An 18,080-nucleotide genomic window follows, 5' to 3' on the forward strand; every position below is an offset into this window, starting at 1 on the left:
ATAAATCTGCTAGATAGGTGGCTTCTTAGCTGGTTCCATTCATAGTATTTAAAATCGTTTCTTTCCTATATGGCCATTATAATAATAAAACTGTCTTCTTTTCTAATTAAAATAAACCATCTTTTCTCTTTCTTTTAATTTAATAGGTAGTAGAAATTTCCTTTAACTTTTGGTACCGACTAGGGGAGCATTTGTACAAAACTAATGACGAAGTTATTCATGGCATCTTCAAAGCTTACATTCAAAGGCTGCTTCATGCCTTGGCTCGCCACTGCCAGCTGGAACCAGATCATGTAAGTTTTCTTCTCTACTTAAATCTTGATTTCCTCCTCTTTTCGGTGTAAACTTGAAAAGGAACTGAAAAGATAGAGAATAAAGCTAATGGAATCTACAGGTTTTCTGTCACTCTATAGCTTACACTGAAGAAGTCAACACCAGTATAATGAAAAGTGCTAGGCCTGTGTAGAAAAAAATTAATCCTGCTGAGCCAGTAATTCTTCTGGGAATTCACCTTAAATAGTTTTGCAGGAGAAAAAAATTGCTATTTTATGTACAAAGCATTGTCTATAAAAGTAAAAATGGTAAACCCATGTGCAAGAGTGTTAGAAGAGTTACATAAATCACGATGTAGCGACTTGATGGACCCTAATGCAGCAGTTAAAAATAATGATTTGAAATAGCAGTGGTTGGTATGCTAGATGAAAAAAAGAGAGAATGTGAAACTTTATATTTTTAATAGCATAAAATATGTGGTTGAATTAAAACTAACATAAAAGTGGAATATTTGTGTGAGGATGTAGAGAATAATATATGATTCCCCCTCCACATATGTGCACATTTTTCTTTATATTATTTATATTAATTTTATAATTTTAAAAGAAAATAAATATTTGCTTAAAAGAAAATATACTAGAGATCATATAAAATAGTCCATTGGAAGACTCTTCAACCTCATTCTTTGCTTAGTCTCTTCACATTTTAAAGCATTTATTTTATCCTTTTGGTTGGTTGGTTGAATATCCCTGTACTTCAACCTAGAACTTTTGAGTGGGTTTTTTTTCCTTATTGCATACAATTAAATCTGACATGAAAACTGTATTCTGTTCATTTTAATGTTAACACTGTCATTTGCATTATAGTATTTTGTATTTCCACAAAACCTTCATGATGATTTGGTTTAGTGGTTTTCAGTACTTTTTTACAACAAACTGAGGAGTCTTATCTTGAAATACATCTTAACTTGAAACCCTGATATGTAAATAAGCAGGGCCTCTCTGGTTTAAATGGCTGAGCTTGCTTGATCCCGTTCTTCCCTTTGCTAGGTAGGTTTGTGGCACTATTTCCCTTGCAGGTAATTCCTTCCACTTGTTACTGATAGTGCTTTGTTACTCATTATCTTGTCTGAAACAGCCATTGTTTCCTTCCTTGACCTTAGTTTTTTCATCTTAAAGCAAAGCGGTTGAACTATATCAGCAAGTTCTCAATAAATGTAAGGGCTTTCCCCATACTTGTGATCCAAGATTCCTATACATGCCCTTAACCACCTCACAGTTCATAAGCCTCAGTTTACTCACAGGAGTGTGTTGGAATAAGAAAAACTTAAGAAGCATAAAATATAAAAGATCTCTCTTTTTTTGTGTGTGTGTCTTTTTGTCTTTTTGTCTCTTTAGGGCTGTACCTGAGGCATATGGAGGTTCCCAGACTAGGGAACTGTAGCCACTGGCCTACGCCAGAGGCACAGCAGCACATGATCCCAGCTGCATCTGCAACCTATACCACAGCTCATGGCAACGTCAGATCCTTAACCCACTGAGAGAGGCCAGGGATCGAACCCAAGTCCTCGTGGATCCTAGTTGGGTTCGTTAACTGCTGAGCCACAATAGGAACTCCGATCTCTGTGTTTTTTCATGAAAATTTCAAATATACAGCAAAGGTGCATTAATTTTATAGTGAATATCTATATACCTACTACCTAAATTCTACCATTAATATTATTCCTGTCTTACGTATCTATTCACCTATATAAAATTATTTTTAAAGTCTTAAATTCTATTCTGTGTCTAGTTACTGTGATAAAGGTTGATTTTGGTAGCTCTGGAACCATAAAACTTTAGAGGCTAACTTAGTAATAAAAAGCTAGACCTTATCTAGGTAGCCTTATAAACTCTTAAATTATCACTTTTTCTAGGTCACTTCCTATCCTTATCACTCCAAATTTTTCCAACAACAGGGCAAGATGTAGCTTGGACCTGCTTAAAAAAAAGAAGAGTTTCTCATAGGAAAGGTAGAGAATAGGTTGTATTGTAATTTAGACTACTTATCTTTTGTTCATTGAGACTGGACTGCTTAATGGCTTTTTTATTCTTGATTATATAGAAGTCAGTGGAAGCTGTAGTGAGTTTAAAACAAATGTTAACCTGATTTGAATTTTTAGGAGGGGGTTCCTGAGGAGACTGATGACTTTGGGGAGTTTCGGATGAGAGTGTCAGACCTGGTGAAAGACTTGATTTTCTTGATTGGGTCTATGGAGTGTTTTGCTCAGGTGAGCCCGTTTGGAGATTCTTTCCAGTTTTACTGATCATTTTAATTTTGTTCACTTCTGTGTCTTCTCTAAGTGTTCCATCTTTTTCTTCAATCTCAATGGCGAAATGGGATAGTAGATATGCAAGTGCCTAGCACACTGCCTGGCATATAGTAGCTGTATTTACTTAGTATTTTGCAAGCCAATTGCAGTGAATGGTTCAGTTATGGTTTACTCTATTACTCTTGCTAGTGAGAGCTGTTCTACTTGTTCAGTTGGAATGGAAGATCACAGGTAAACCTAAAAGCCCCCAAGATACTTATAGGGAATTTGGACCTAGCCAGGAAAAATAGGCAAGTTTCTCTGCTTTAATGTGTCAACTCCTGGCAACTCTTAGTTATTTGGCATTTATTTCCTTTGCTCATACTGAACGGTTAGATTGCTTTGCCGTTTCATCTCAGAGGTGACTATGCTAGAGTAGAGTCATGGTGCTGTGATTTTCCTGACAGTAACGTTTGACCTCCGAAGACTGCAGTCATCACCATTCCACATCACTTAACATGAGCTTAATTTTGGGTGGTTTTCATATTGCTGGATCATGCTGTGAACCCTGAAATACTAGTTTTGATGCTTTGTCAGCAATACTGAACTAACCTAATTTGGGGGGGTGGTAACCCAGATATTTTGTGTATTTGGGGACATCGTCTGATCTAGAAAGTGTTAATAGGATTATAACTTTTTCTTTATATTAAGCAGAGTATGTTTGTTGACCTAACTACAGAGAATTGGGGATTCTTAGAAAGCAGATTTGGTGAGATCCCCAGATCACAGGCAGATGACCTGTGATCAGATTTCAAGTCTTGTCTCACTGGCTCAGTGGCTTTAAACAAGTTGGTTGTTCTTCTCCAGACGTCAGCCCACAAATATACATAAATTATCTGTCTTGTCCAAGATAAGACACCAACTCATGAGATGTTCTTTACTAGAAAAAGTAATTAAAATTGGAAAAAGACTTAAATAGTATTATTAAAAGCTCTGTGAAGTCCCGTTATAAGAGAATTGTTTATCTTACCTAGCAGTGTGTTATTTGACTACAGAAATCTTATTTAGACTAACACCCAGTCACATTCCACTGAGGGTTGCCCCTGGGATATTTCTGGACATCTCTGAGTATTCTGCTTGCCACTCCTCCTCCTCCTCACAGACATGGTATTGTAATGGGTATTTCAAAACAGCTACTTTTCAGGAATTTATACTATTAGTGTTGATGCAGACAAGTAGTTAAAAAAATAGAAATGTAAAGCCAGTGCATATACAGAGGTTTTACGTTATATCTCAAATTTAAGTGTGTTTATTAGTTAGTATCAGGACCAGGAAAAGACACTCATTTGTATGTCTTGTTTTTCCCATAATACTCATTTTGTGGAGGTAGGTGATAATCTTGATATACTGTAGAGGACCTAAATGGGTTTGTTTCAGATATTAAACTAGTATTACTTAGAGTTAGTGAAGATTTGAAAAATGAAAATACTCTCCCCTGGCTCTGAGAGATCATTACATTTAGAAACAAGGGGCTAGATTTATTTTAACTAACAGGATTTTTTGTTTTGTTTTGTTTTGGAATTCTATTCTGTTTTCCTTTTAATGGATCCATAATCCACCTCTTCTTCTCTAGTTATATTCTACTCTGAAAGAAGGCAACCCACCCTGGGAGGTGACAGAAGCGGTTCTCTTTATCATGGCTGCTATAGCAAAGAGTGTTGATCCGTGAGTGTCTAATAAGTCTTTTGCTGGGAACTCTTAATATCAGAGGAAGGAAAATTATGCCATTTTTTCCATATGGTATATGTTTGGAAACTCTTAGAATTTCTATAATATTGTCTAGTTTACTTCTGGAGTCTAGTCCAGAGTAGCATGCATTGCTGATATCCATGTTTTAACCACATATCCTAGAGTTAAAATTATTTTGTTGTCGATGCTAGGAAAAGAATGCTGATTTATTTTTCCAACCGAGGCGCCCTTGTGAAAGTTGGTATAATCGAACATTTGTTAGATTGTTAAATTGTTGGCACTTACTTAAAAGCAATTGAATAGGCCCTAATCGTGCTCTGTTTTTGTGACCTTGGGTAAGTTATCCTTACAAATATTTAATTATGTTTTTCTCTTTTTTTTCTATCTTGGAGAATCATTTGTGAGTTTCAGAGAGGCAAGTCATAGGCACCATTTCACTTGCAAGAATAGCAAAATCTAAAGGGCAGTTACTATTTTTGTTATTGCCATGGGCAATTTTTTAATTATTAGAATTTGACTTTGTAATTGCTTAGCGTAGAAATTCTATGAATCCCTAAAAATGGAATTTACTTTGTGCTGTGAGTTTATAAATAGATGCTAATATCTGTCAAGTTTTCCTGTATTGTAATCAGATGCCTGTAGTTGAGCTCTCTATCCAGGGCCTTGGTTGGAGAGATGGTTAAGGCATGTATTTATAAAATGTACAGTGCTTCTTAGCTGACTTTCAGGGTCTAGTCAATGAAATCTTTTGTATTGTTTGAAATCCAGCAAATATTTAAAGAGATAGAGTAGGTCTGTTTTTCTCTATTAAGAAGTTTTGGTCCCGAATCACATATCCTATTCTTCGCTCTTAAACCCATTTCGATGTCTTTTGGAATGTTCAGTAACAGTCTGAAGATTATTAAAATTACCAATAGTTTAACTAATATATGTTGGCATGAGAAAGGATGGGTAGAGTCTCAATGATAAGCTTAGTGCCCTCAGGAAACATAAGGCATAAATGAGAGAAGATTTTATTTTGTTTTTTGTTTACCACATTTCAAGCCAACTGCATGATTGTAGTTTTTTTAGTGTATAAAGGACTTAATCGACTTAGTTTGTCAACAAACTAAGGATTGCGCTTGTGCTAATCCAGGATTTATTTATGTTTTAAACATTTTTCATTTCTGGATTATGTTCTACCACTTTGGGGGCATCCTCCACTCTGCTTAAAAGAACCTCAGCCGGTATTCTTGGGGAATGGAAAAAAAGAAAAGGAAAGAGTAAAAGTAAATTCATGGAGCTGTGGAAAGCATTTGGATAACTTTAATTTTTCTCATGTTCTAAGTCAGGGCATGTTTGCCTATTCCTGCAGCTTGTGTTCTTGTTTAGTTAGTGAGCTGGCCCACCCCTGCTTACCTGTTCTTAAGTTTCCACTGTCCAGCTGTAAGAATCTTTTTGGAGGATTACAACTAATAGCAAGTGGTTGATGAGAATTAGCCATTCAGCAATATTTATTTATTGAGTGCCCACTATGTGCCAGGCACTGTTCTAGGTGCTGCAGATACAGGAATAAATAAAATGGATTTATTAAAAGAAGACATTCATCCACAGTAAATCCCTGCCTCTCCAATTTGAAGAGCCTTATTTGTGATAGCAGGATTTGTCTTTAGACACTTCACTGATATTCAGAAGATTAGGAGCAGTATGCTTCTCACCTGAAACAATGATATCTTCCATTTCTGTCTTTCCCCCCTTTTTGAGGATTTAAAAAAACTTTTGTACCAAGCGTTAAAGCACTTTTATCCAAATGGTTATTTATTTAGAAAGAAACACTTGAGCAATGATTTGTGTCATTGCAGCCTATTATTTGGCCAGAACCTAACCTCTGAAGTCAGTAACTGTGAGTACTTGCCTTCTAAACTTAGGGAGAACAATCCAACACTTGTGGAGGTCCTAGAAGGAGTTGTCCGTCTCCCAGAGACTGTACACACAGCTGTGCGATACACCAGCATTGAACTGGTTGGAGAGATGAGTGAAGTGGTCGATCGAAATCCTCAGTTCCTTGGTATGTGTGAACACTCCTCTCTGCAGCTGCTGCTTCTTATTTTTCTGATGTCCTCCTCCTTCCTCTCTCTTACTTTTGCCCTTGTTTTCCTACTTTCTCTTTTATTGTTAGGTAGCATGCTTCTAGACACTGAAAGTAAACATTATGAGTTGTTGCTTAGTTGATAGAACATTTTATAATCTGATCGGACTGGAGAAAGGATTTTTGAAAGATTAGATCTCTAGATAGGGAAGCAGATTGCTGGCAGTACTTTGCTTCAGCATAAATATTTCTCTTTGTTAGACTTTGGTATATACTTGAGCCAATCGGACTGTCCTGTATTTCTAACCTAGAAGCTGCTAAAAGGCTAAAGCAAAGGGGAGGGTATTTCAGTGTTAAATACACACCTCACTTAAAAACTGATAATTGTTGTTGAAACTAAATAGAAAAGTATTAAAACGATGATTGTTGAGCTATTTAACTTCCAGCTGCCCTTACTGACTTGAAAGAATAACTGGAGATCATATAAAATAATTGGAAGTAAATAAGGAAACTGAAATCCAGAAAGACTAAATAATTTAATTTTTCCAGATATATATATTAAGACCCCCAATATCCAAGACTATTCTGAAAATTTTAAGAATCTTCAAATTTGTGAATATCATTAAGTTTGCTATGCTGTGCTTATCTTTATTACCACCTTTTAACTTTTACACATGATCTTTTTTTACTGACTGAAACTCTTATTTAAAAAGTGCTGTGTATTTCTATTTCCTTGTTTGTGTATACAAACATGATGGATATGCTTACATCATAGCTGAACCACTTGCACATTCAACATAGCATTTAAAATTTTTTTCAAGGAGTTCCCATTCTGGCTCAGCAAGTTATGAACTCGACTAGTATCCATGAGGTTGTGGGTTCCATCCTTTGCTCAGTGGGTTAAGGATCGCCATGTGCTGCAGTTTAGATCACAGATATGGCTCGGATCTAGCGTTGCTGTGGCGTAGGCCAGCAGCTACAGCTCCGATTCAGCCCCTAGCCTGGAACTTCCATATGCTGCAGGTACAGCCCTAAAAAGCAAAAAATTTAAAAAAAAATTTTTTTTGCAAAATACTTATTTTCTAATCCTTAAATTTCTTCACTTCCATTATCTGCCTCAACATTTGGCTTTCTCTTCTGAACGATTTTTCCACAGAGAAACAAAGTGGATTTATTTGTTAAGACTTATTTTTCAGTACCTCCTTTCAGTATCTCAGTCAGATTTATGCCTGAGTTAGAAGACAAATTGCTGCATGTTCATACTTAGTCTAGAATAGTCAAAACCACAGATACTTAGTTTGAGAATCATTGAAGCATATAACATTAGAGTTGCTTGGGTGAAGTTTTAGATTCTTGTTCTTCTGATTCCCATGCTAAACAAGCTTTTTTTTTTTTGGCCATACCCATGGCATGCAGAAGTTCCTGGTCCAGGAATTGAAACTGTGCTACAGCACAGTGAGACCACCAGATCCTTAACCCACTGGATCTCTAGGGAAATCCGACAGGCTTTTTTTATTTAAATTAAGCAGGGGTTCATGCTGGATTGATGCATTGTTTTCATCATTAAACTAGATATGGAGATAACTAAGGGCTTTCAGAGAGTATTTCTTTTACAGTTTGATATGGGCTTACTTTAAAGTACCGACTGCTCTTTAACCATGTATGATTTCCATAGAAAAACATTCTGATTTTTATAATGCAAGGTAAAGAATAACTAGGATGTATTTGCTTTGTCCAAACTCACCTATATATAATCAGTTTTCTTGGAACACTTATATTTGTTAAAAAATAAAATACAATTAATTCTTCTAGAAGTGCTAAAGATCTATCTGTGGTTTTAGGACCTTTTATAAAGAAGCAAGAATGAAAGTGTTAGCTTTAGATAACTGTCATTAATGTAGGCTTTTTTTTTTTAAATACAAAGTGATTAATCCCTGAGTGTAATGTTCTCTCTGAGCTTTACCTTCTTTTTTTACATTTCCCTATTCTTAATACTTGGATGATCATGTCCACCTGGTTTCAAACTGAGTCAGTGATTTTCAGACAGTGTTCTGTGTGTGAAGCTCTGCCAAGAAGCAGCAGTTGATTTCCATGAGGAAAGAAATGGAAGATAAACAGTGGGGCTCAGCGCTCCTTGACAATATTTGTCAGTGAGATCAGCTCCATTTTAGTATTTTTTTATACTATGAGGTTTAAACGCATTTCATTTTTTTTTTTAATGGTTCTTCTGCTTAAAAAGGGAATGTAAACCTTTGTTCTAACAAACTAAATGTTTCCCTTGAGTTTCAAGTATGTAATCTTTATGTATGGCTTTTCTCCTTAGACCCTGTGTTGGGCTATTTGATGAAAGGCCTGTGTGAAAAGCCTCTGGCTTCTGCTGCAGCCAAAGCCATTCATAACATTTGCTCTGTCTGCCGAGACCACATGGCTCAGCACTTTAATGGACTCCTGGAGATTGCCCGTTCCCTTGATTCCTTCATGTTGTCTCCAGAAGCTGCTGTGGGCTTGCTAAAAGGTAATTTACTTAAGATGTTAAGAAGGAACAGTCTCTAAACCACTTCTGGGAGTTCTCATATCGATTATATCCCAGTGTTTTCATTGCAGTTTACTCAGGGATAGGGAAGGTCACTCAGAGGGGATGGTGTTAATTACATATGCATGCGTTCTTAGAATATTTTAAGGCTCTATAACTTCAAAGTTCTTACAGTGTTTATAGCACAAACCTAGATTTTGGGTGAAACATTGCAACCAAACATAGTTCCTTTTTGAGTTGGGGGAAAGAATAAACATGGAGACCAAATAAGCATTCTTGTACCCAAGAGGTAAGTGGAAATCTAAAAGTAATGTGCGTGGATTAGTCCTATAACTAGAAGTCAAGAGTCCTGGTTGCTTAGTGGTCTGAGTAATCTGATCATTGACAGTTTGCTGGCTCCTAGAAAGAAAACACTTTCTAACCCATACTTTCTGAAAACAAATCAGGGTGTCCTGTGAGATAGTAAAATCCTTTCAACTGGTCATTTAGAAGGGATTGGGGTATATATCAAGTAAGAGATTGGGTAGTACAACCTGTGCAGTGTCTTTTAAGCCTCCGTGAGTGGCACACAGCCTTGACCAGATTGAGTGACTATTACATGTGAACTAACTCTGTTCTTTCTCACTTCTGTGATCAGTCAGGTTCCCTATCAGCTGATAAAACTATGCATTTTCGTTTTCTTCTTTTTTGGCTCTCCCATGGCATATGGAGTTCCCAAGCCAGGGATCAGATCTGAGTCACAGTTGCAACCTAAGCCACAGCTGCGGCAGGCAATGCTGTATCCTTAACCCACTGGGCCAGGGATCGAATCTGTGTCCCAATGCTCCCAAGACACTGCCATTTGCATTGCACCACAGCAGAAACTCCTAACTATGCATTTTCAAGACATATTTTATTTTTCCTTTTTTGCTTTTGGCCATGCCTGACTCAGGCAGAAGTTCATGCTACAACAGCTGCTGGAGCCATGGTGGTGAAAATGCCTGATCCTTAACCATTAGGCCACCAGGAAACTTCCCAAGATAGATTTTCTTTTTGAAGCATGGGTTTTTGCTCCTTTTCTTTGTAAGCATAGATTATGAGCCATTAAATCATTTTCTTTTCTTTCTTTCTTTCTTTCTTTCTTTTTTTTTTTTAAATGGCTGCACCTGAAGCCTATGGAAGTTCCGAGGCTAGGGGATGAATTGGAGCTGCAGCTGCAGGCCTGCGTCACAACCACGGCAACACTGGATCAGAGCCCCATCTGTGATCTACGCTGCATCTTCGAAGCAATGCTGGATCCTTAACCCACTGAGTGAGGCCAGGGATTGAACCCGAATCCTCATGAACGCTATGTTGGTTTCTTAACCTGCGAGCCACAACTGGAACTCCCAGTGTCAGATATTCTTAACTATTGCTAGTAGGTATTACTGTCATCTTGTCATTTTTTAGTGAAATTTAACCTTGATGGTAAAGTAACATCTAACCTCTAATAGAATGTGACATCACAGTTATACAGTGGTATCTTCTACATATAGAAAACTTTTTTAGTAACATTCTTTTCTGTAGGGATGAATTAACAGGAAAAAATATTATTTGTTAGATTTTATCCCCCTAGTTTTAAATGAAAGTCTAACTCACCCATGGTTTATAGACTGTAAAGAAAAATTGTTCAGTTTTTTATTCAAATTTGAAGGTTTGTAGATTGATTGTGGATTTATTCTGTTGAATAAAATTTCAGGAGATGGGAGGCTGAGTAGAAAGGGGGCGTCTGGGCCTTCTACCCCCACTTTAACCTAACTATCCCCCTTTTTTTTAAACCTATTTATTGGCATTCCTATTTAAGGTTTCATTTGGGAGAAAAAGGGAGAGGAGAGATTTTTGCAACTCTTTAATTTTTAAAAGAAAGACAAACTTAACTGTTATTTTTCTGTTCAGAATACTCAATTTACAGATAAGGAAACTGGATGCCCTGAGAGTGTGCCTTACCTAGTTCATGGAGTCTGTTGTGGTGAACTAGAGTTAAATCTTTAATTTTACTCCATTCTTCAAAAAAAAAAAAAATATATGTCCCTGTTTCTCACACTTCTCTGGTGTTAAGAATTGTCTCTGTTGCTTATCAGAAATGAAGGCGGTCCTTGACCCACTGAATCTCTGAGAAGTTTGAGAGCCATTGTACTATGCTATATTAAAATAGCTTTGACATGACAATGTGAAAATCAGTATGGTCTTCTAAGCCAATAAAGAAAAACCATACAGCAATCATTGATAACAAAACAAAAAATTTAAAAAATAATAGTGCTGATCTTTTAAAAGAATAGAACCAGTCTGGCTTTTCTGTTAGCCATATGATGTAGACCAGTAAATTCCTCAATTCAGTTTTTATTTTCTTCGTTTGTATCTTCCTTTGTCTTTCAGGAACAGCGCTTGTCCTAGCCAGATTACCCTTGGATAAGATTACTGAATGTCTTAGTGAACTATGTTCTGTTCAGGTTATGGCATTGAAAAAGGTGAGTCCAGTTAGGTAACGGGTGAAGCAAATATAACATGTTTACATGTTAGAAAGGAAAAGACAAAATTATTTATTTGCAGATAGTCCTCAGTCTATCTAGAAAAGCCAAGAGAATGAACTAAGAAGTTATAATAATAAGTTTATTCAAGTAGCTGTATATATGGAATAAGTATTCCAAGATCAATAGATTTTCACTGTATCAGTGGTACTATTTAAAAGACAGAATGAGGAAACACCATTTAAGTTAACAACCAAAACCATAGCCTAGTATGTTACCTTGAAGAGTGTTGTAAAGATGTCAGCTCTTCTCAAATTACATTTATGGTATAGGAGCAATGAATATACCAATGGGATTTTTAGGAGAACCTGAAATGATTCTCAAGTTTATCTCTAATGATATGCTGGTAGAAGGATCTAAGAAATTTTAGGAAAGAAGAATAGAGTCAACTTGCCTTATCTCTAAAAGTATAATTTTGAAGCTTTATATTATAAAAGTATAATGTAAATATAATCTATATTATACAATATATAATCATATACTCTATATTATAACGTACAATGTCTATATTATCCTAATTATTATAAAAGTAAATGGGGAAAAATTAAATGATACTGTTTTCCACTCCACAGTCATCATGTAGTAAAAAGTAATAGGCAGTCTTGGCCAGGATGTAGTAAGTTGGAGAAAAAAATAATTGGATAATATAAATTTAAAAGTTTTTACCATTTTGAGTAACTTTGAGGAATCCATTAAAAGGAAATAATCAGAGATTGACACAAGGGTGATGTTGCAATGTTTGCTGTAGGCTGGTGTGTTTAATTGACTGGATGTTAATATCTCTCTTACTGTATAACTGGGTCACTTTGCTGTACAGCAGAAATTGACAGAACATTGTAAATCAACTATAATTTTAAAAAAAGAAAAAAAAACACTGAAAAAAACTGTATAATTTCAACACACATGACACAAACAAAATCTCTCTTATCTCTTTAGCTGTTGTCTCAGGAGCCCAGCAATGGCATATCCTCAGATCCCACCGTGTTCTTAGATCGCCTTGCAGTAATATTTAGGTAAGAAGGGAGATGCCAAATTCCTATCCTGGGTTAAAAGCTCAAATGAGACCATTATGTATTGAAGTAAGATAGTGGTTTTTTTTCCCCCCAACTTCATAGTACCCACTGTAAGCTCCTTCTGTTAGGAGATTAATATAGGCTCATTACAATTTTAAAGGCAAAATCTAAGAATTTATTTTTGGTAGACCTTTGTCAAAAGACCCTTTAAAATATAATTACTTCTTTTGGTCTCTGGATCAGTGATTCTCAAACTTTAACCTGCATCAGCGTTGCCTATAGTACTTACCAAAGCACAGATTGCTAGGTCCTACCCACAGAGTGTCTAATGGATTGGATCTTGGACAGGACCCAAGAATTTACATTTCTAATAAGTTCCCAGATGCTGTTACTTATTATTCCAAGGAGCACACTTTCAGAATCATTGCTATGTAATATATACATGCAAAAAAAATAAGCCTCTTAAGTGACCAGGTGAAATTAAACTTTCTTTGCTGTCAGGTCAGGAGGATTTATTATTTAAAAAAGCATTAGAGGGAATTCCCATCGTGGCGCCGTGGTTAACAAATCCGACTAGGAACCATGAGGTTGTGGGTTCCATCCCTGCCCTTGCTCAGTGGGTTAAGGATCCGGCGTTGTCATGAGCTGTGGTGTACGTCGCAGACAGCTCTGATCTGGCTTTGCTGTGGCTATGGTGTTGGCTGGCAGCTACAGCTTCAATTAGACCCCTAGCCTGGGAATCTCCATAGGCTGTAGGTACAGCCCTAAAACGCCCCCCCCAAAAAAAAAAAGAATTTTTGTTTTTTTCTTCCCTGCCTTCCTTCAAATTTGTGGATTCTGGAACTAGATAGATAGTTTGATTTGGCAAATCGTGGGTGGGCCCGTATTGTCATTGCCTTCAGGCTAGAACCATGAGGAAGATTTTTGGTAGACTAGAGTTCTTAAAGCTTTTGCTTTCTAATGCTGGGAATGAAGCAGTCTTAGATTTCTCATAGTGCATTCACACAACCTCAATGTATTTTTTATTAATTTGGAAGAAACCACATACTCAGTTTTATTAAGGGAAAAAAATGAAAAGGATAGTTGTAGTGTCCCGTGCCCACAGCCCATGTACCGAGTTGGATTGAATTTGCATGTTATAGTGGCAGTGGCTTAAAGGAAAAAATTGAGAGGATGATTTAAACTGTTTCTGTTTGAATGAAGTAGGAGGAAAAGATTATTGAGTTTTGAAAAAACCTTGACCTTTTTTTTTTTTTTTTCCTTAATTGGTGAGAATGATACTGAGTAAGCTAGCAGGGATTGGGGGCTCTGGGTCTTTGATGAAATTAAAATTACTCTTTCATTAACTTGGACTATTATCTTTCCCCAGACATACCAATCCCATTGTGGAAAATGGGCAGACTCATCCTTGCCAAAAAGTCATACAGGAAGTAAGTGTTAATGGATGCCTGTGGAACAAGGCTTTCTTCCTTTTTTCCTTACAAGGCTGTGGGTAACTAAAGTGAGAAGACACTGTCTCCTCTAGGTTCATCGGAGAACAACATCAGTTTGTTGATATGGTTTAAATATCAGTGACAAGAAAGAGGAACAGAACCATCTAGGTTGATTTTCTTTCTTTCTTTTTTTCTTTTTTTTTGGCTTCTCCTCATGGCATGTGGAAGTTCCCAGCCAGGGAATGAACCTGTCCTGCAGTTGCAGCCTGCGCCACAGCTGTGGCAATGCTGGGTCTTTAACCCACTGTGCCACTTGGGAACTTCTAGATAAACACTTTTGATTTTACATTTGGTAAGAAAACAGGCAGTGGGGAAATGCACTGAAAGTCCAGAGAAGTAGGGAGAGATTAACTGTGTTAATCTTAGAATTGCTGAGAGGCCTGATCGATACTGGCAAAATATTTTTGACAAAGCCAATTAACTGCTATAGCTTTAGTTTCTCTTTGATAATGTGCTTCTTTTATAACTTTAAAGCTGAGGATTGGTTGGCATGTTTTGAGAAGTGCTTTTCAGACTTCAGAGGGGAAACATCAAATATCTTAAATGTTAAATGGTATCAAATATTGCCATTTCCTTAACTCTGGTCCTTTTGTTCAAGGTCTTCCAACTTTTTGGAACTGTCATTAAACATTTCTTCCTCTTTTATATAACTCATTCTGATTCTTCCCCATCCTAAATCATAAAGAAAATGTATATCTTTGTCTTGTAGTAAAGTTAGAGATGCTCCTCTTCTGTTCTAAAGACTTGCTGTGCTTCGCTTAAGAAGTGGCTGTGTTTTAGTGATAGATGGTGTATTGAACCTCTGCGTGTATACACACACCCACTGACCAGAATCAGGCCATGTGTGTTCCTATAAAGAAAGCTTTTTCCAGATTGTTTAAAAGCCAAATCATTTGGTAAACTTGGGAGCTTTTTTTTCTTTTTCAGCTCTTAGTTGTTCATTATTTTCTTTCTTATATTCTTTTCACTTTTGACTCAGATATGGCCAGTTTTATCTGAAACTCTAAATAAGCATCGGGCTGATAATCGTATTGTAGAGCGTTGTTGCAGGTGCCTCCGTTTTGCTGTTCGCTGTGTAGGCAAAGGATCTGCAGCTCTACTTCAGCCACTGGTCACACAGGTAAGTTCTGTCCAAGAAGGAAAATGTAAAGCATACAGAATTTGAAATCAGAGCACTTAGAACAGAAACTCTGCTGATGAAATGAAACATTTGTATTTATTAAATACAAACTAAAAAAATATTTGAAAAAAGGTAAGTAGTGCCTATGGTAGGTTTATTTGTATAAGGCAGATATCCTGCAATCTGTTCTATATAGTGATAGTCTAAATAGCAACACATTTCAATATGAAATTAGGAAAAGAGAATATCTTTAATACTCGGCTCTTATATATCAGTGCTTGTGCATTTTATACTAATTTCCTTTTAAAAACTATGCTAAGTCAAACTTTGCTATTTCTGGCCCAAAGAGATTTTTCTTTTCTTCACCATAGTTTGTTGTTCGTATAAGCCTCTTATTTGTCAAGAAATACATTTGACTCTTATAGTCACCAAGATTGGTATGTAATTATGATGGTGTGACTCAATGTACATGGTTCTCTGAGATCATTTTCGCAGCTGGAACTATGCTCTATGAGATGCCTATGACTACTGACTTAATACAGGAAGTAATTTGTTGGTGTTAACCTTACAGCAGAGCCAGGGTGAGATTTAGGCAAATAAATTGATGGAGGCAAGGCAACGTGCCAATCCTGCATTTTCAGGGCACTTAGCAAGTACCTTCTCAAATTTTGCACTCTGCTTCGAGGAAAGCTACTGCAGAGCTGCAGGCTAGATCCCACCCACCAACCTGGGCAAGGCACGTAGTGGGCTGACCCTGACAGTGAGTGCCCCCTAGTTCTGCACCTCAGATGCCTTGCTCTTTTTTTTTTTTTTTTTTTGTCTTTTTAGGGTCACACCCATGGCATATGGAGGTTCCCAGGCTAAGGGTCAAATTGAAGCCATAGCCACAGCCCTGTGCCACAGTCATGGCAGCACCAAAAGATTCCTCACTCATGCTGTAAGTATTGTTTATTGGCCATTTTTGTGCTACAGTGGCAAAGTAGTCAGGAGGTTGTAAAGCCAGCCAGACTAAAACTTATACTTTTTGGCCCTTTAAGAAGTTTGCTGGAGTCCCCTTGCTGGCATAGCAGGTTAAGGATCCAGCATTGTCACTGCTGTGGCTCAGATTGCAGTTGTGGTGCAGGTTATGATTCTTGGCCCCAGAACTTCTCTATGCTGCAGAATTATTTAATGAATTTAAAGAATTATTTAATTATTTATTTAAATGATTCATTAAGTACACCATATAGTTTTGAGTATACAACACTGAACAGATTCTTGACTCCCATCTCATGTTCTCATGGGCCAGTTAGACTACCCTTTAGCGCCCATATATATTGTTTGTTTTTTTTTTTTAAGCCCCCGTATATATTGTGTTTATATAATAAGATCAACACACGTGTTGCAATAGGTTTTTTATGGGTTTTTTGTTTTTTTGCTTTTTGGGGTTGCGCATGTAACATATGGGAGTTCCTAGGCTAGGGGTCTAATTGGAGCTGCAGCTGCTGGACTGTGCCATAGCCACAGCAACACTGGATCCAAGCTGCATCTGCAACCTACACTGCAGCTCACCGCAACGCCAGATCTTTAACCAACTGAGCGGGGCCAGGGATCAAACCCTCGTCCTCATGAGTTTGTTACTCCTGAGGGTTTATTACCTTGTTTGGGTTTGTTACCACTGAGCCACAATGGGGATGACTCTGAGGGCATTTTAAATAGATGGACAGTGGTCTCTTAATTTTTTAGAGAATAGTAGAATAAAAATTCCAAACAAATCATTTAATTTAAATATTTACCCTGTATTAAAATTTTTATTCTGCTGAGATCCAGATATCTTGGTAAGAAACATTGATTTTATAATAAAATTCATTGAATAATAAAATAAGAATTTAAAAAAAGAAACAATGATTTTACTCAAAAGATTAAATAGAGGGGTTTAGAAACAACTCAAAATTTAACAAAGCTTTCACAGTCTCCTCTAAGATGATATTTGATCATTTGTCCCTGCTTTGGTTCTTTAAAGAAAAGAATTATCTGGAATTCCCTGGTGCCCTGGAGGTTAAGGATCTACATTGTGACTGTTGTGGCTCAGGTCACTGCCATGGTGCAGGTTCGATCCCTGACCCTGGGACTTCTGGATGCCACAGGTTCAGCCAAAAGCAGTAAGAATTATCTTTAGTAGTTCCCGTCGTGGCTCAGTGGTTAACAAATCCAACTGGGAACCATGAGGTTACGGGTTCAATCCCTGGCCTTGCTCAGTGGGTTAAGGATCCGGCGTTGCTGTGGGCTGTGGTGTAGGTCGCAGACGCGGCTCAGGTCCCATGTGGCTGTGGCTGTGGCTTAGGCTGGCGGCTACAGCTCTGATTCGACCCCTGGCCTGGGAACCTCCATGTGCCAAGGGTGTGGCCCTAGAAAGACAAAAAGAAAAAAAAGAATAATCTTTAATGCAAATAAGAGCAACCTGTAGGCTAGAAAATTTAGATGTTCTATGTTAGGGTTTTAACAAATATTATACAAGCTTTGGATATGAACACTTTAATGGTTCTAGCTTGAAGTATTATACAACTCTTACCGCATTGTTTTGGAAAGATAAAAGGTCAAAGGCTTAAAAGAACTCTAAATAGAGTATTTGAAATTATTGAGGAATTGAAGCCTATGTTTTTAAAAAATGTTGCCTATCTATCTCAGAATATCTTCCTCTAGACAGCTAGCTAAGCTGATTCTTTTTGAGGGCTGAAAAATTGAACTAACTGGTTTTTCCCTTGGCAGATGGTGAGTGTTTACCATGTACATCAGCATTCCTGTTTCCTGTACCTTGGTAGTATCCTTGTGGATGAATATGGCATGGAAGAGGGCTGTCGGCAGGGACTACTAGACATGCTCCAGGTGTGTTTTCTGTGGGGAATATAGATGTGTTGGGCTTGGAGGGTCTAAAGGCCAGGCATTGTGTTCTTCACCATGTCTTTTTAAAAAAATTCTTTTCTTTGATTAAAGTATAGTTAATTTACAGTGTTGT

General features: G+C 37.1%; 1 protein-coding gene across 3 annotated transcripts in view; it reads left to right on the plus strand.

Annotated features, from left to right (window-relative positions):
- Nucleotides 1-18,080, plus strand: part of TNPO3 (transportin 3) — a 101,257-nt gene that overhangs the window by 60,516 nt on the left and 22,661 nt on the right. For all 3 annotated transcript variants that reach the window (XM_047762907.1, XM_047762906.1, XM_047762908.1), the window contains 10 exons: nucleotides 147-293; nucleotides 2,435-2,542; nucleotides 4,197-4,288; nucleotides 6,220-6,359; nucleotides 8,704-8,895; nucleotides 11,308-11,399; nucleotides 12,396-12,472; nucleotides 13,842-13,902; nucleotides 14,945-15,085; nucleotides 17,834-17,950. In XM_047762907.1, coding sequence (XP_047618863.1) covers nucleotides 147-293; nucleotides 2,435-2,542; nucleotides 4,197-4,288; nucleotides 6,220-6,359; nucleotides 8,704-8,895; nucleotides 11,308-11,399; nucleotides 12,396-12,472; nucleotides 13,842-13,902; nucleotides 14,945-15,085; nucleotides 17,834-17,950 — 1,167 coding nt within the window. The remainder of the gene's footprint in view (nucleotides 1-146; nucleotides 294-2,434; nucleotides 2,543-4,196; nucleotides 4,289-6,219; nucleotides 6,360-8,703; nucleotides 8,896-11,307; nucleotides 11,400-12,395; nucleotides 12,473-13,841; nucleotides 13,903-14,944; nucleotides 15,086-17,833; nucleotides 17,951-18,080) is intronic.

The sequence above is a fragment of the Phacochoerus africanus genome, chromosome 16 (assembly GCF_016906955.1).
Source record: "Phacochoerus africanus isolate WHEZ1 chromosome 16, ROS_Pafr_v1, whole genome shotgun sequence".
Classification (NCBI taxonomy): Eukaryota; Metazoa; Chordata; class Mammalia; order Artiodactyla; family Suidae; genus Phacochoerus; species Phacochoerus africanus.